The sequence below is a fragment of the Protopterus annectens genome, chromosome 8.part0 (genome assembly GCF_019279795.1).
Source record: "Protopterus annectens isolate FY-2018-M chromosome 8.part0, PAN1.0, whole genome shotgun sequence".
NCBI classification, from domain to species: domain Eukaryota; kingdom Metazoa; phylum Chordata; order Ceratodontiformes; family Protopteridae; genus Protopterus; species Protopterus annectens.
Window position 1 is genome coordinate 1,753,628,782 of NC_056741.1, and position 20,177 is coordinate 1,753,648,958.

Consider the following 20,177-nt stretch of genomic DNA (forward strand, 5'->3'; position numbering starts at 1 on the left):
TATATATATATATATATATATGTATATATATATGTCTATATGTTTATATATATATATATATATATATATATATATATATATACATATATATATATATATATATATATATATATATATATACATATCTATCTCTCTCTCTCTCTATATATATATATATATATATATATATATATATATATATATATATATATATATGTGTGTGTGTGTGTGTGTGTGTATAACATATGTCCATAACATGTAGTGGAGTCATACCTCAGCACCAGTAGTCACAACCTCTTAGTGCATGGGGATGTCATGTAAGTATTGCAGGTATAAATGCAGAATGTTGCTACAGTTACAGTGGTTGTCTTAACAGAAATGTTGTGTGGGAAGTCACATCTGATACTGATATGTATGCCATCAGTTACTGACATACATCATAAGATGATCGCAGTGCAGTACCACACAAATCACAGTAATGCTCCTGTGGAATACAGCAGAGATATGACCAATAAATGTGGACAGTCTGACACACTCTGGTCAGTCCAGAGGTATACACAGAACTCCTTAGTGCAAGACGTGTGGACCAAGCCTGACAAAGTGGATGTTTCCATCCATGTAAATGGAGATGTCATGAAAATACTGGAATAGATAAGCTCACACAGTTTATCCATCACACAGCCCTGTCTGTCCTGACACATATTAACTGGAGGAGCAGAGGTCACAAGCCCACATACTACCCACCAGTTAGTGACATACATCTGTACAGCATCCCACTGCTTTGTCAGAAATACACAACAGTTATGGTGGCCCTGCAACAGTACATCTGACAAATATCTGGACATAACATCACACTAGATAAATACACTGAGCTGCTAGGCATGTCACAAAGCACTGTGCAAACTACAGGCAGAGTGCCACAACACTGGCTTATGTTTCTTATGGAGGAATACACATGTACTTGCAAATATAGCAGGCACTACAGGCATGTAACAGCATGGAGTAACAGACACCAGTGTGAAAGTGCATACCCACAACCAATCTGAACATAGCCACAGTCACATATGGTAAACTTAATTAATATTACAGCATATGGACTGTGTGAACACCATCCTCATATGTGCCACTCACACATTAACCCTACATATACTGGGCAATGGGTCTATATTATATATTCGAACTTTCTAAACTTTGAATCCCATATGTTTGACAACATATGATCAAAGTTTAAAAGTTCGAATATATAATAATAAAAAAAAAAAAAGTACCTTAACGGTGCAGGCAGGGGGGGCAAGCCCTCCCTGCACCCCCAACACACCCCTACTTAAATATACCAACTACGAGATCACATACATTTAACCTTCAAACTCTTGAAATGTTGATCATATGGTGTCGACAATATGAGAGTCGACATTTCAAGCATTCAGAGTTCTAATAGGAACACATGGGCTAATACACAGTGTAGTCTGAAGCCTGACTGTGGTATGGGACATGCGTTGATCTGGTTCTACAAACATGCACACCGATAGGGTACCATACACTGGAGCAGCATGCAACATCAGATAGAACAGGACCAAGAACAATGTCATCTACCACAGTCTGTACACAGGCCAAGTTACATATTCACAATACACACTCTGTCAAAAATCACCATAAGTACACAGACCTCACTGCTGTACATACTACAACAGAATGTCCAGGTTTTGTCCTCAAATATAAAGCCTACTATACCTAACATATCTAGCAGTCTGATATCTCACTGACTTGTTATCAGGTATGATGCCATTAAATAATGATGTTCTGAACATATGCACCTCTTACTGCATGACATATGGACAAAGGTTGACAGACTTGAGTTGGAGGCACAAACATAGGGCCAATATTGACGTGTTGCTGTGATAAACTCATACATTTACTGGTGTAACAGGGTTTGTTGTGACATATGTCTTCTGAGGGATATAAAGTCACTACCTCACATGGATGTCACCATGTACTGAATACAATCATCAGAGTTTTCTACTGCTTTTCTAAAGATAGGAAATGTGTGAGTAACACAACACATATAAGACTCCAAACTCTGGCCAGTCTGCAGATAGCCCTACAGGTGAGAGTTTCCTCAGTCACTTAACACTGTCATGCTAGATTTCAAATAGAACAGCCATATCCACACAAACCCTGTTAAACCAACATTACTTCAAATGTAGAAGGGCAATGCTTACATTCTGTCCCCATGTCTGAAACATCCTCCTCCAGTTTGTTGGCCTGTCTCCACAGTGTATGTCGTAAGAGGTATTTCCAACTACCCTCTGTGATGCTGTTTGTCAAACACTCACATGAAGTCCTGCTCACAGTGAAGGGAAAGGGCCAATGCCCACATGAAGTGCTTAGTTATTGGAGTGTGTTTCCATGCAATTTGCTATAGGAATGATACCACAGCTGTTCCACATACAATTAGCAATTTTGGGACTGCAATTCGTGCACAGGCCATCAGCTGATCATGAGCATCACTTACAAACCTCAAGCTGCTGCCTAAGCAAAGCAGGTGTACTTTTCCACATCCAGCAGTGAGGGTGTGTGTGAGAGAGAGAGAGAGAGAGAGACAGGCAAAGTAAGAAAGGAAGGAAGTAGAAGAGTAAGTGCCAGGCATGTTGGCGTATGATCCATGGGTGGAGAGTGGTATCTGTGCATTATGACAATTGCCTCTATTATGTACTAATCCATACTGTCACATGGTAATTGCACATGGAGGTACACATTTATGGCTGAGAATTTTCTATAACAATCTCTACAGTACTGAAACAAAAGTAGTTCACAGACTCCACTGGCAGCAAAATAGGGTTAAGGAACAAGACCAGAAGGTTGAATTGTCACATAAAATCCTTTATTTGCTAAAAATAAAAAATCAGGTTAGCGCTTTCATTTAAAACTTCAGGTCTGATGAAGTTTAACATATGGTTTAAATGAAAGCGCTAACTTAATTTTTTATTTTTAGCAAATAAAGGACTTTATGTGACAATTCAACCTTCTGGGTTTGTTCCTTAACCCTATTTTGCTGCCAGTGGAGTCTGTGAGTTGCTTTTGTTTCAGTTCTGAGTTTACATTGTGTCTTTTGTGGTTTTTGAGTATAACAATCTCTGCAGTGTTTGGAAAATGTTGGCCTTGTAATGTGGACACTGGGGCATGTAGCACCTCAATATAATGATGTAGCAAAACCCACACTGCAATGGATCCTGTCATTACACAATCACCCCAACAGGGCACTAACACACACGTACCAGTACTGAGTTTCAAACCCCTACCTGGCAATGTATTGCTATTACATTGTTATGCAGTTATTGCACACGGCATGGAGTTTACATGTTAAAGAGCTGTCCAAAGGTATCTTTGAACGTGAGTGACATCAGCAACAGTGATAAAGGAGGGATAAGGCAAGTGCAGTACATGTGCTGTCCAGAAAAGCAGGTGTCAAGGAAGACATACCCACACTCTCTCGGGGAATCACACACATTATCACAGTTGGCAGGGTCAGGATTAGAATTCCTATCTAACTAATTTGCTACATTATAGTATTACACAGTTATCACATGTGCCACCGAGCTTATCTGGCTGATGTAAGGTCAAAGGGTTATTTCAAGGTGACTGACATCAGCAGGCATGCTGCAGCAGGGCAATGGGAGGTGTAGTGATTGTTAATGGCTTCAAAATCATTAATCTCCACACACGTGTGCACACGCGCGCACACACACACACACACACACACACACACACACACACACTTACCAGTACTGAGATGCATGGGTTCATTGCTTCACAGGTGTGTAGCAGGTGACTGTGCCTGAAGGCTGTACAAGGGTAGGCAAAGGGAATACCTTGGCATCAGGCCACATGACAATGGTCTCCAGCATACTTCTCAACCACTTAGAGCAAAAAATCTGGACATAGCCTAACATGATGGGGGACAAATAAGAACACATTTTAAATATTGCTCTTACCAACTTAGAAAGTTGATAGAATAATATGTTTTGCATTAGAATGAATTTTCTGAAGGATGTGGAGAATTAAACTCAAATGTTTGTCATTATTTAATGACTTCAATGCTTAGCTATTTGCCAGAAAGGTACAGCTTTTCGTAGGAACACACCAAAAATATGAGGCAAAAATATGGACTTTCTGTGAAAATCTGTACAGTTGAGAGGTATGTGTGGCTCAGGGGTATAGTCCCTGGAGTGGTCCCCTGTGGTGGGTATTGTATTCACCATCCATTCATCTGGGTTACTGTTGTGGGTGGCCAGTGCTGTTCAATGCTTGACATGTATGTGATCTATATTCCATAACATGGACAGTGTCTGGGTTGTGCACATGTCCCACATGCATGTTCTGTGACACGTGGAAGTGTACTTGAGGTCTCTGGGGCATGTTGTGTGGACAGATTGTTATTTTCTGATGTGGCATTCCTGACCTCATTTGGTGAGACCTGGCTATGGAACTGAGGTTGTGCTTGCACCTACATTGACAGCATGATACAGGTATTCATTGGTGTTAGTGGTTAGTGATAGTGTCTGGGTTGTGCACATGTCCCACATGCATGTTCTGTGACACGTGGAAGTGTACTTGAGGTCTCTGGGGCATGTTGTGTGGACAGATTGTTATTTTCTGATGTGGCATTCCTGACCTCATTTGGTGAGACCTGGCTATGGAACTGAGGTTGTGCTTGCACCTACATTGACAGCATGATACAGGTATTCATTGGTGTTAGTGGCATCTGTCCATACAGGGCATGTGTATAAGGCCTGGTATTCCCTTTGTGGGTTACATTTGTAGACTGTACAGTTCTTGGAGGCGTCCTTTGGGAAACATAGCAAAAGGACCACTCTAAGCATTTATTTGCCTACTGTAGGGATGGAACAGGGTGCCATGTCCTTTTGCTTGCTGGATAACACACACTCAAGTCAGGTGATATAACACATCACTGTACTTTCTGCAGTCATTGGTACTGTTGTGGTCAACAGGCATGTAGTGCACTGCAACCACACCATGGTTACTATCTGTGAGACAATATGCAGGGAACTACCAATATAGTGGCTGTTGCCTAGCCAAGTGTGCTTCTGTATGAGATGTGGGTGGAGAATGTTCTCTGAGTAATACAAGGGTAGCCTATATTGTTAATCAATCCATAATGTTACAAGTAGGGCTATGGGTTGTCTACACCAGCCTCTCTGGTGTTTGACATGTGTTGTCCTTGTAAGATAGACATTGTGACATATAATAGGTCCTCAACATAATAATTTAGCAAAACCCACCCCACAGTGCATCCTGTTATTACACAGTCACAGCAACCTTCACACAGGATACAGATGACATAGACACACGCTTGTCAGTACTGAGATTCAAACACCTACCTAGCTATGTATTGCTATTACAGTGTACTGCATTTATTGCACATGCCATGGAGCTTACAGGATGGATGTTTTTCTAAGGTACTTCTACAGTAAGGAACATCATCAACCCTTGTAAATACTGGCATTGGGTGATGTAGTGGGTGAGAGATCCCAAAAATAATTTCACTCCACACACACATTTACATGGGGTGAGGTTCAAACTTGTATCTAGCAATCTTTGCTGACCATTACATCATGCATGTACCACATGCACCACTGAACTCACACAGTTTAGGGTTGGCAACAGGTACTTCTCAGGTGGATGATATCTGCAGGACTGCTAAAATTAGGCTCTCAGATATGTACTTGCTGTAAATTGGGCCAAAATGTTTGAGGTACCCACAAACACTTGCCACAGGTGAGATTCAAACCCATGCATGTGTAGTTACTGCTATTACATTGATTTGCATTTATGGAACACACCACAGAGCTTACAGAGCTGGACTTACTCCAAAGAGGTATTTCAAGGTGACTGACATCAGCAGGCTTGCTAAAGTAGGGCAATGGGAGGTGTAGTGACTGTGAATGGCATCAAAATCATGGATCCCTACAGACACAAGTACCCATACACACAGTTGCATGTGTGGGATTAGAACTCCTACCTAACTAGACATCTCACACTATGCAGTTATCACATGCACCACAGAGCTTACAGAGCTGAACCTTCTCCAAAAAGTTATTTCAAGGTGACTGACATCAGCGGGCTTGCTAAAGTAGGGCAAGGGGGGTGTAGTGACTGTGAATGGCCTCAAAATCATTGATCCCTACACACAAACCCAGTTGACATGTTCGGGCTTAGAACTCCCACCTAACTACTATGTCACATTACAGCATTATGCTGTTATTGCACACACTATGGAGCTTATAAGTCTGAAACTTCTCCAAATAGGTATTTCAAGGTGACTGACAACAGCAGGCTTGCTAAAGAAGGGCAATGAGAAGTGCAGTGTGTGTGAATGGGCCATAAACCATTCCTCTGAAAACACACACACAACACTCAGTCACACACAACTTTGTATTTGACAGGACTGGGTATACAAATGCTAGATGACTACTGATTTGTACTGTCATGTTACACAGTTATCACAAGCACCACAGGCACTATAGTGCTGAGGGCTACCAGAAGCAAATGTCTACAGTGAGAGACATCGGCACATCATGTGATATTGGCCAGTTGGATGTTTGGTGGGTGGGACAGGCCTCATGATGGAAAGCTCTTTGCCACTGTCTGTTTCTCTCTTCCCCACATCTCTGTTTGTGTATGCTTGATCTATTATAGTGTGTTGTCCTAGGATATATGTGTGTATTCCTATATGATGTGTGTGCAAAGCATGAATGATGTGCAGTGTGGTGCGTGTGCACAGAAATCTGCAACTGACAGATATGTATAATCCACTGTTGTTGACAGACATGGTCTTCATTTCTCTAAGTGTAGGAGCGTGCCCAGTATGACCTTCTATATTAAGTGTAAGAACCCATTCCAGGTAGGTTGTACTCCAGTGCAGAATTCTGTGTTCCACACCTACAGCTAGCAACCTGTTTCTGCAAGATATCTGTAGATAGGTTGACAATATGGAGTCACAATGGGAGAAGGATAGTAGGATACTGTAACTACTGTGCCTGTGCTGCTTGTGTTATATGGTTTTGGTGTGAGCAGAGATATTCAAACATATGTACTGTTCTACACTGTGATGTATTATGCCATCAACTACTGACAGATATACTTAATTTACTCACAGTTATTTCCTGGGGAATACAAGATGAATGCAACTGTGTCCAGTATTGTGGTCTGCAGCCTACATATTCTTGCTCAATCATGCCATTATGGAGGGGGAGCTGCAGACACTTGCTGATGGGTCTGTGTAAATGTTGCAGCAGCTTGGTACTGTGGTGGCTGAGGACCCCTTGCTTGTACATCTGTTGATGTAACAGAATGGTCATATCATGCTGTGGCCATACTTATCAGCTGTACAGATTCACCCAGGTTACCCAGAGGCAGGGCTCTTATATCTTGTCAGTTCCCCTTCACATTGTGGTTTACAAGCAGGCTTGTCACCACCCGTTACTGGGTTTTCAGCTAGGGGTAATATGGGCACACATCAGAGTTTCAGACTGCACACACTCCATGACGTCCATGCTTCTAAATCCCCCCTCTGTTATTCTATTCTCTTTCTAACATTATGCAAGCAATATCTGGGACATATCCTTATAGTTGTCCCTTCATCCCAGCGGTATTTAGGGGGTTGGTCTGCAGTTCATGCAGTAGAACATGGTGGGCATGCTACTGGGATTTGTCAACATGGCCTTACATTTGTGTTCTGTGAACTGTGTTATATTGTTAGTTGGCACCCCTTGAGATAACATACACTGGCAGTACGGGTGAGGCATAGGCCTTTGACAGAGGACAGTAGGGCATTTGGTAGTGATGCAGGCCATCTGTAGCAGGCCAGTGCATTCTCTCACTCGTACAGTCCCAGGCTGCAAGCCACTGGATTCCCCTGGAGTGACAGGGTAAGTGTGCGAGGTGTTAATGGCAATAGTTCCTGTCCATATTAATCCATAGTCCTGGATGCTGGCAGGGTGCTGCTTACAGCTAGGAACACACCTGCATGGGACATCTCTTCAGCATGCTGTATTCTGTGGGTATTCCCATACAGAAGTGGGGTCATACTGTACTCATTCCTAACAGCAGGGCTATGACCTGTGATAAACCTGTTTCTGATGGTGGGGTGAGCTAAGTGCATGTGTGATATGGAAGCTTCTTGCAGCTGACTGACAGATACACCTGGGACATTTCCCATATGCTGTCCTGTGCGGGGATATTGTCAGTCTCATTAATTCATAACTGTGCCTTTTGTGGTCTGCCACTGATTGGCCAGACTACATCAGTATTCCATACTACACAGACAACTAATGTGCTGCTAACCTGTATTTACAATTCCAAAGGTGTGTGCAGTTGACAGTTAAATTTTATGTACTCTGTCTAAGGTACTTCCACCTGTGTACTGTGTCTGTGTCTGGGCCCACATTCATGGCATGTCCATCTTTCAGATGGTGACAGATATTGCATCCAAACAATGATTATGGATGACTGCTGAATTGGGTCTTGCTGGGATGCATTGTGGTTGGCACTGCAGTTGTCAAAACATGGTCCTGTCATCAATAGTACTGGCCATAGGCCACTGGGACATTACCCTCCATGCCTACATGCTGACCACTTCCACACAATATACAACACACAGCAACCTAACACACAGAGCCCTGCATATTGTACACATGCAACAATCTATCCTGCATAGTGGACCAGCTCAGGTAATCTGTGCTCCACTGTTATTGAACCCACATGTACATGTTACTGCATTTCTACATAGGATTGTGGAGGGGGCACACCTGACAACTGTAAGCAATTGCTATGACTGTACTGGTATTTCAGGTACTCTGCTGGCTTCCACTTCATTTTGTATTCTGACCTATCATGCAGACTAGAGACATATCAGTATAGTACAGATCTTAGGGTTTATTGACCTACATTTCAGTTTCAGACATCTTACCCTTTAGAACTAACATCCAACTGCCTGACCTGTTGTAGTCTGTCTGTACAGGTCTGGAGGGGGGCTGTTCTCCATTGCCATCAATGGGAGGCCTTAGCACAGCCTTTCTTTGTGGTCATCTACACCTGTCCTACTGTCTGAGACTATGTTGGGTATGTGAGCCTCAGTGACATGCATGTGTGTGTCCTATGGACAGACAATTGGGCCACCATATTTACTGCAGTGGGATTTGTCACCTTGTGTAATACTGCCTACTTTGTTGACACCAGTATTTCTTATGGATTTTATGTTGCCCATGTAGATGTCCACTATCTGCTGCCATCCCATTCAGCCACCTGATTCCCATGCCTGCTCACATCCATACCATAGATACAACTAGCAGAACATACTACTCCATTCAGCAATTGATAGGAAGAGTGAGTTATTTGTGGCTGTGCCAGTACTGAGGATGGTGCTGGAGAGCTGACTATGTCAGATGCACATAGTACACTCCCTATACATGGTGAAGCACAGGTAGTGTCATGTTTGGCATCCCTTTTACTGTATGTGTGAGTCAGAGAGACGTGCCATTCCCTGGGTTACTACCATGTCAGTGTGTGAGCTATGCATTGCCTCTTTGACAAAGCCTGGGCATACTGGACATGACTCCTTCTGCCTACAGGGTCAGGCTCAGGTTGTTTCTCCTTTGAGTCATTCTGTGCCTGTGCTGGCTTTGGCAATGATGAGGGGCTGTGTGGCCCTGCCCTGTGCTGTTCCTGCTCCAGCTGTTTCCACAGGATCATATTGTGTAGCATGGCATATACAATTAAAATCTGTCTACATGTAGTTGGAGAGTACTGCAAGGCTCCACTGGATATGTCCAGACACCAGAACCATGACTTGAGCATTCCAAACACACGCTTTATTATGATTCTGGTTTGTGCATGTGCCTCATTATGGAGTTCTTCTTCAGGTGTGTGTGCATTTCTGATGGCTGTCATCAGCCACAACTCAAGTGCATAACCAGCATCCCCCACTAGGTGGCCATATGGGATATCCCCACTGGCAAATCTCTGGTATAGTTGTGTGATATGGCAGATATGGGAGTTGTGATAGCTTCCAGGGCTGATAGCACACACATTCATTATAATACCCTGGGCATTGCACATGACCTGGCTGTTGATGGAGCGGAAGCCCTTGCGGTTTATGTAGAACCTACCCCGCTCACCAGGTGGTGATTTGATGTGTATGTGAGTGCAGTCTATAGCACCCACTACCTCAGGGTATTCTGCTATTTGGTGGAAGAGACGCATATTGCTGGTTAACTCCTCATGGGTGTTGAGGAAATATATGTGCTCACTGGCATATGCTGACATGGCATTCAGGAACTGTTGGAGTACCCAGAATGCTGATTCTTGTGAGATACCCATGATATCCCCAGTTGGCCTTTGGAAGGTACCTGTGGCTAGTATTCTTAAGCCTGCACATACCTTGATATCCACTGGGATGGGTTCCCCTCCGTTGGTTCTGTGTGTGAGGCGTGGCTGGCACAGCTCAACAATTTGCTGTAGGATTTCCCTGTCCACCCTATAGCACTCCACTATCTCCAGCTCATGTAACCCCTGGTAGGTTACCCTGGTTCTGCACACTCTTCTCCTTCTCCTCACTATGGGTTGGTCATCAGCATTCTCATCCTCACCACCCTCAGTCTCTTCGACATATTGATGTATGAGAGCGACAGCAGCCCCTATCATTTTTTTAGTTTTGTCTGGTAAAATTTCCCCATCTGTGTACACCAGTGGTGTAGGGTTTGTGGGGAAAAACCAGAGTGAAAAGTGTTTGCATAGTTTATAGTAGTGTGCTGTGTTGCTGCCTGTGTAATTGGCTGATTCTGATACATTTCACCTGCCAGCTATGCTAGTTCTCCTTGATTGCCTTCCTACTGCTGTTTTTCATTCCCACTACCTTCCTGTTTAAGCCCTGAGGTGTGCCATGCATACCCAGTGCTCAGATGTGAACAGAGCTGTGATTTCCTGTTGTTTTTTTTTCAGCCTGGTGTGCACTGCGAAAACCCGTTTAGGCAATGTAAACAGCATTTACCAGAAACTGACCCTCCCTGGACATGAACACACTCTGCATTTCTTAGTATGACAATACAGCCTTAGACACACCATCTTCCCTAGCTGTGCTTAGCTAAGCGCAAACATGGGCCACAGAGCTCTATTCAGCTTACAGCAAGCATGACACACCCCCTTATGAAGCCATCTTGCTCTTAGCTTACACCATGGTCTTGCTGCACCTACACTGTTGGGTGCAATCTAACACTGAGGGAAAATCTGTCATTCAGTATCATTTCCCTCATTTGCATAGAACTGACTGCTAATGCATGGTTACAAAACTGACACTCAGCCTTCCCCCTTAGCAACCACTATACGATGGTCTTGTTGTCTTATGCATGCCATTGACTATAATGACAAAATGCATAATCATCTTAAAATTGATTTTTCTCATTTTATTTTTATTTTCGGGCCGATCCTATTTGCACACCACTGCTCTATTCTTAAACATCCGAAATCTGCCAAAAAAAAATAATTTTTTATAATTTTACAACTATTTCCCATGCCAGTGGCCATATATTTGGCCATTGGCATGTTTACTACATTGAATACATGCTTTCCTTCGAGCTGTCATACCTCTATTTTGTAATTTGCAGAAATGTATTTGGTTAGTAGCTGAATACATTTCTGCAGGTTACACTTTTCCTGCACGGACGCCAGCCATGCTTCCTGGATCATTAATTCACCTCATTTTCATGGTTTTCACCAGAAAACGGGGTAATTAGCATACAGGAGCTGTGTCCATGCAGGAATAGTGCAGGAGCACTCATGCACGTCCCGGGAGCTTGTTCCTAGATCGCACATCAGCCATATTGCCTGCAGCAGCTCTTGCACTATTCCTGCACACCATGCAGAGCTTGCTGAATCCTTGGGTAAGTCTTATTTGCATTTGTTCATGTTTTATTGCTCATCCTTCATTAGTTCCCAAATATTTATACACTCCCTCTTGCTCAAGTTCTTTTATATCACGTTCTTGTCCCAGACTGTTGTTTTCCTGGTGCTGCAGTTTTCATGCTTTAAAGGTTGTTGTTGCACACTTATCAAGACTAAATGACATTCTTATATAATCTGAAAAAGTTTTGACAACCTGCAGCTGTGCTTTCAGTTCCTCATCTGATGAGCTATACAGTTTTAAATCATTGACAGAGAAGATGAGAAGTCTTCGCACTTTGTAGCTACAACACCATAGTGGGGTCAGCAATGCCAATGCAGATGAGCTGTCAAGACAGGGACTGGGATAATAAATTCCCAGATAGGCTTATTTCTATTAAGCCACATTTCTCAAGAGAAACTGAAAAAAATAGATTAAGTCTTCAAAGGGGAGGAGAGGTGTGATGATAGGAGGTACTGCCAGACATGCCAGGAGAAGTAGGACAATGGATATATGACTTGAGCTGGAATTTTATAAATAATTATATGTCATTTGCATATCAAACTAATTTGTACAGATGCTTGTGCTGAAAATATATTTGTGAGGCTTGATTGTGTTAAAATATATCAACAGTGCACCCTGCTGGAATGAAAAGAAATGTACATGTATTATTGTAACTGAATTAAATGTATATGTTTTAATAGGTGATACTGGAGAAGCAGAGGTTAACCAGCTAGCTTACTTTAACAAAAATAAGGGAAATGTAAATGAGCTGTTAAACCATTAAAATGGCACACCACAGTGTTGAATATGACAGGAGATGGTGGTCTGGAAGAAGCCTTTCTTCATTACCTCAGTAAAAAGAGGGGAAGCCTCAGGCACTGCCATAAACATTTAGATGCGCATTGTAGCAGTCTATGCTAAATTTCTGTCTCAGCTTCGAAGGGAGATACTGTGAGAACCTAGAGTCAGGTGACCATGTGAAGTCATTCTGCAAGCCATCTTGGATATTTAGATTTTACAGGGAATAATATCTGAGCACTGAGTATTCTGTTTTGGGGAACCTGACTAGAAAGATTGCTCAGGTATTTCATTGTGCCTTGCTCTATCAAGTAAGTTGTTAGGGAATAGTAATTCTAGATTCAGTCAGGATATAGTTTAGAGATTATTTTTCTTTATTTATATGGGTCTGTCTATCAATGTTATTTTCAATATTTCCTGTTATTTGAACTCTGTGGTTTACTGTAAATATATGTTTAGCATTTTCTTGTTATTTTACTTATTATTAAATATATTTAAAGTTTTCATTGTGGCTGGTCCTTTTTAGAAAATATTTAAGCTTTGAGAGTATTTGCACATATTTATTTGGTGATAACTCTGGCCACTCCTGAAAGTATTATTCTTTGGTCAAAATTACCATTTGTATTAATATTAACTTCACTCAGCATAATTGGATACCCTTGTAAGAGCCTTATAGTAAATGATTGGTGACAGTGAATCTACCTTATAGATTGGGCAAAGGTGGTAGAGCAAGTAATCTGTGCCAGCCTTTCCTAAGTGTGTGTGTTTGTGTGTGTGTGTGTGTGTGTGTGTGTGTGTGTGTGTGTGTGCGTGCGTGCGTGCGTGTGTGTGTGTGTGTGTGTGTGTGTGTGTGTGTGTGTGTGTGTGTGTGTGAAATTAAATCTCAAAGATTGTGTGTCAACTATTTGAGCCAGGGACATGAAGCACTGGTTTCACCATGACAGTGGTGAGTCTTATTGGGGACATGGGGAGAGGCAGATAGTGACAGCCAGAACCCGGGCTGAGTGTGCGCCCTGTGTTCTGTGTTTGATGCAGAGATGTCTGCATATGGAAGTACAGAGTATATCCATTTGTATTTCAAGTGCATGTCCCTCTCCAGTGTCAGTGGTGTGAATTCAGGCTCCTTGATTACTGGCCCAGTGTGAGGACATCACACAACCAGTCACTATAAGATTCCTGTGCTTCTTTGTTATGGAAGCAGTGACAATGTCATCTGCATGCTCTAATATAGTAGCATCATGTTTTTCTACATTAATGGGAATCAAACAATACTTTATGGGAAAAAAATACTAGGCTACTGAAAAACCCATGAGGAAGCTGGTTGTCCCATGCTGTAAATGTAAATTTATCCTGTAAATTTTTTTCCTGTGTAAATGCAAGTTTTGGTATCTGTTTTCCTCACTGAGAACAGTAAAAATCTTATGTTCTAGAAAGTTCTTACAGAATAGTGGTGTGACTTGGTCATACATTTTGGAAATACACATTTAAATGTGAATAGCCCGCATTAAACCACCATCACCCTTCAGGCTTCCTCAATGGCCACACATGAAAATCTCCGTTTGACTTATCTTCCTTGGTGATCCCTTATTTCTGATATAGCTTCTATTGGTTCTGATTTGATTGGATACTCCTTGCAATGAGGTTGTGGACATCCTTCTACCTCAGTCAGGGAAATGTACATGCTCTACAGCCCTTCTAACCTGTGGCCTACTCCCTGGGAATTTGTTGGAATGATTCCTAGATACTCATGTGCTGCCCAGTCCTACTGCAATGGAGTTCAGTCCTGCCATGTCAGTTGACTCAGGAAAGATATTGTGCATTTTCTTTTTTCTATCATTTGCAGCAAACTGAGAAATGTTGGTTTCATCCATGTCTACCACCATTCCTGTTTCACATAGGATATCCATCCCTATGATCATGTTTTAATTTCTGGGAGAAATTCAGAAACCTACTTGGTTTGTAAATGTAAACTTGTTAATATGGTTTAATTTCTTTTATATAAATGTAAGTTTGCCTGTATCACAAGTGATAATTTAACAAAGGTATTTTAAAACAAATCAGACTCATACAAGTGAAAGCATGCTTTCTATTTCCAAGACTTCAAATTCACTTTGATGTGCAAGTATAGTTTCTTCTCCATCCCTGCTATCACTAAGATTTCGAAGTAATTGGGCAGGTAAATTGTAATTAATACAGATCCCCAATGTCTTTCAGGAATTTTCATTGCTTGTACTTTGCCCATGGACTGATATATATCCATAGGTTATCTCCATTTCTACTGGGACTGATGCTGGCTATCACCACTCACTGGTTAGCTGCTTTGCCAGAGTTAGCAGTTCAAGTTATTCTCAGTTTTGGGCACCAAAGGCTGCTTCAACTGTGGTTCTGCCTTCATCTGTTTCTTCTGAGGCATTTCCCCACCTTGCTGGCTAACAGCAGGACATTTTTTGCTTAGAGTCATAATTTCACACATTTCTAACAGGTTCCTCCTTTTTATCACTATTTACATTCTTCTCCCTTCTGTCCTTCCTGTTTATGGTTTTGGCACACCGTTACTGAAACTGAAACTTTGGACTGTTTCTACATCATTAAACATGATAAAATATTTTATAGTGCATGGAGTGCAGTCTTTACACTCCATTATTTGGAAAAAGACAAACCAGTTAAATGTTTTTATAGTGTGAGACCTGATCTTAAACAAATGTTAAGCACCCTCTGCTTCACTTGTGAAGATTGGGTTTCACCCTAGGCAGTTAAACCTGTCAGTACTGAACAGCAGCCAACAGTGGCAGAATTAAAAACAGATTTGTTTTTGCCTACTGTCTGTGCCAATAATGTGTCCCTGAATTTCTGTAACACAAGACAAATTGTTATTTCTTTTCTGACAGACAGCAAAACACTTTTTTTCTGTAACTAGTAGTTCATGCACTACAAAGAATTATAATCATGTCTTCAGTCATAACCCATTATGTGTTGTCAGCATGGATGCCACGATTTGCCTCTCACTGCGAATTTGTTGGCATCCATGTCTCAAACACATAATAAGCCATTTATGATTGGTGACAAGATCATAATCCTCCACATTATGTATCTCCATATACATAATACATGAGGTATAATTTAAAACTGTTACGCATACCACTATAACACACACTGCTCTCTGGTGATATCTTTTCTAATTCTAGTACTATCAGCTATTGCATCATAACTGACCCATCTAAAGATGACTGGTTCAAAAGTGTGTGTGTGTGTGTGTGTGTGTGTGTGTGTGTGTGTGTGTGTGTGTGTGTTAAAAAATTGAACCCAGTCTTTTAAAGAAGTTTACTTTTAACACTGTTGAAACTGAAACCAGGCACATGTCACTGTTGTGACGACACCCTCATTCCCACTTTGTTTGTACATGTATTGTAATTAATTACATTAGTGATGCTCCATTTAGTGATCACATTTCTCTGGTTTCTGAAAGTTCAGATCCTGTATATCTACAGCTCAGTCCTAACTTATTACCAGATGATACATTTGAAGTTTTGGATTGTGTACTTTAAAACAGTGACAAATGAATTTCCTTCTAACATTCTTTGGATTTCCTGCAGTCTGATATCACCTATACAAGATAGTTAGATGGTTGTCTGCTGTTTAGTTGTTTGTGTTTTATGTTAATGTTTGTTGATATGAGTCGCCAATGCAAATGGGCTGTTGACACTCTGCTACTCAACCTTTTTGCACATTTAAATAATTATATCATGTTTGTAGGGCTCACAAAACATATGCTTCAGACTAGATCTGATTATAAGACATTAAAATGTTTATGTTTTGTATTATATATGTAATGCATCAGTGAAGCTATATATTAAAACTTCAGCACCATTTTGAAATCATTCATTATGCATCTAATAAATCACACTGTTGCATTAGTGACATATCTACAAATATCCATGCTCTCAGTTAATTACATTGTCCTGATACATTTTATATTCACTTTTTTATTTTAATTTGTAGCTCCTCTGGCCACGCTGATATAGGTGTTTTTCTTCTGCAGGTCCAAGGTCATGTATAGGGGAGGGTCTCACTCGAATGGAACTTTTCATCTTTTTCACTGAGCTTCTGAGGCACTTTGAGTTCTTCTGGCCTGATAAGACTACATCACCTGACCTCACGCCAGTGTTTGCAGAGACACAGTCACCACGTCACTTCATAGTAGGCATAACGCACAGGAGCGACTGATGATGTTTGCAAGCTACAAGGTGTATGACATTAGGCTGTAACAAAAAGGACAGAAACAAAACTGGATAATATCAGGCAATTTAAAATATTTGTCTGGTCAGATGATTCTATAATACTGCAACACTGAACGATGAATTCCCAATGTAAATTACGTAAATGCATGCCTTTTTGTCAACTTGTCCCCAAGATCCTATGAGAAAACTTGCACATTATGGCCCTCCTGTGTATTTCTTCTGTGCACAATGAAAAGCTGTAACAAATTAGCAACCAGGAACTCTTCCCCAAAGCATTATATTAGACTTTATTACTATTTCTAAAGTTACTGGACCTGTCCTTCTTACATTGCTAACTTTGACATCATACTCTTTCTGTTTTAATCCAGCTCATATATTTCTTAACCTTCCCCCCAACCCTAACATCTTACTCAGGGTAACTGCTTCCTTACCTAACTCCCATTCAGTCCAGCTCACCTGTTTTCTCTTTTGACTTTTCCCCTATTTTTATACTTGTAACTAGCATCTCAATTGAACTTAAGAACTTATCATGCTGACCTGCATAGGTTTTACCTTTGGTGGACTAGCACACGTCATGGGAGCTGTACAATTGCATAGCTTCATGTTCTGTTTTGATTTACATCTCATTTACATATTTTAGCTGTATACTCATTGAATGTATTCACTGTTTTTTATTGAGAATACTAAATTGTTTGTCATGTTAAAATGACATTCAGTTGAGCTCTCATTTTTACACATACAATCAAAATGAGATGAAATTTATTGAATATCCTGCTTACTGTAATCTAATAAAATTTAAAAGTATGCAGTTACTGAAGCTACTAGATACTGAAGCTGGAGCCCTGTGACTGGTACCATTTGCAACATTTTGATACCAAAGGTTTTCAGTTTTCAAAATGTTTATTTAACCTTTATCTGAACATTTTCTGTTAACTACATATTCTGTTACTAGTATAATCTGATACCACACAGACATGTTTGAAACTGGAACTGAATCAGTCACACCAATATCCTTACAAAATAGAAAGACTGGAAAGAGTGATGTACAACACTTTACCTTTGCTCTATATCTGGGTGGTGAATAGAAGCTTTTATTTGTCATGTTTTTAGTAAATGCCAATAATAAATAAGGTGAGCATGTATAACGGGTATGCAGAAGTGGGGCTGTCCACCAACTGTTTGTCTGTTGGCATACTTATCTGCCCTTAATGACTTGTTAAAATTTCTGCTGACTGCTTTTATGTAGAAATAGCAACATATCTGGAAGATATGTATATATACACCTGTTGATGGCTGATAGCACAAGTATGTCTTGCTTTACAAAGGAACATCGTTTGATGGATTACTCAAAACCCACAGTAAAAAAGCACAGATAGGAGTAATGGAATTCTGAGTTCTTTCAAAAGTAGCAATGGTGACAATACTAGAATAAATCTTGTGTGTAGTGGGATTGCTCAGCTAGAAATGCCCCTACATAAGAGATTTGCATCAGTTAGTATGTGCCTGTTTTTATTTATTTTCCAACAGTGAACATAAGGTAGAGGAATAACTCAGAATAAAACACTAGTCCATTGCAGGATGACCCCCCCCACACACACACACACACGCACCCATGCAGACACACACACACACACACACACACACACACACACACACACACACACACACACACACACACACATGCCCACACAGAAAGTCAAAGGCTGTTGTGCCACTATGTTGCTAGTATGCATGTGTGTGTGTATATGTTTTGAGTTGCATCCATGTGCTGCCATGTGTGTGAGCATGTTTTGGCTTGTGTTGATCTTTTCAGTGATTATATGCTTTAACCTGTGTTTGTTTTCAGTATGTGGAGACTTGTAGAAACCTAAAAGAATAATGAATACTGCTGTTAGTATACTGTATCACTGAAAGGCCATATACAATTGTATGGCAGTATTGAAGCATTGGCATCCTTGTCACAATAATGAGTTATGTTCATTTCTTATGTTATTAACAATATGCTGCTCACAATTTCATATGTTTTGATCAGATACTAAATAAATGTGAAATGTTGATGTATAAACTGAACTGTGTCTTTCTTTTGATTGGATTTAACAACATAATATCCATTTGTTAACCAGGTAGGCCTGCTGAACATACTCCCTTGTCAGGGCAATCCAGGAGCAACGCCTGGTTAAATGATTTGTTTAGGTTCACATAGTAGGTAAATGAGGGCTGAGGGAATCAAACCTTGTACCACAGGAGCTAGAGCTACAGCTCCCAGCCATTATAGGAGATTTTCACATATGGGAATTTATATAGGTTGTTTTGGCCCAAGAAATTATCCATTTACAGGAGGGGATGTATTAAAATTACCACCTAGCATACTACTGACTACATACTAAACCCACACCTAAATGTAAAGGAAATTCTGATTTTAGTAGGTTGTAAAATCACCTTAATTTTGAAGGACCTTGAGCAACTTTACAAACATAGATGGCAGTAACCTGAGTAATTTATTGTCATGCTTTTTCTACTACAATTGCAGGTGTAAACTTATTAACCCAAGAAATTATTTTTTGTAAACTACTCCATATTGCACATGCATATATCCTGCTGTTTTTCACATACATATGAGCAAAAAATATTTACCAGAGCTAGTAGCCTGAGATCTAAAAGAAAAATAATTCTAATACTTTGAAAAGCCAGAGTTTCTTTTTTTTATGTTGTGGTAGGACATCTGATAACAGTCTATAATGTGCATCTGACAAGAACAGTTATCTGACAATAAAGTCCCTCAGTAATGGTGGAAAATGTTTCTGACTGTGCCCTTTAAGATGTTTACTTTAAAGTGCTATATTATCAAAAAGGACAGCCATGTTTTTTCATTGTTTGTAGCAGAGTTATACTGAAGCACCAGAGTGTCAGAAAACCTTCATATGGGTCCTTTGCTTGCCTGCTGCTCTCCCTTACAGATTTCATAATACTTGGTTTCATTATCTATTGCTTAGTGTAAGTGGGATTAGTCTTATAGTTCATTATGACATTACTGACTGATCTCAGCTTCAGTGAGCAGCACAGTACAAAACCAGCTGTTTATCCTGAGAAAGGCTTCTTATTGTGTGACTGCTGTGACAATGCTTGTGTTCCTTCTTTAGAGTCCTGGCAGTTATCAGAGGTTATTACATAAATCACGGGGAGGCACTGAACTAAGCATTCTG

General features: G+C 40.7%; 1 protein-coding gene across 2 annotated transcripts in view; it reads left to right on the forward strand.

Annotated features, from left to right (window-relative positions):
• The window catches only part of LOC122809618 (cytochrome P450 2J2-like), an 898,680-nt gene extending 879,636 nt beyond the window's left edge, over nucleotides 1-19,044 (forward strand). For both annotated transcript variants that reach the window (XM_044081250.1, XM_044081251.1), the window contains one exon: nucleotides 16,776-19,044. In XM_044081250.1, the coding sequence (XP_043937185.1) occupies nucleotides 16,776-16,960 (185 nt within the window). In that variant the 3' untranslated portion in view covers nucleotides 16,961-19,044. The remainder of the gene's footprint in view (nucleotides 1-16,775) is intronic.
• Nucleotides 19,045-20,177: the final 1,133 nt, after the last annotated feature.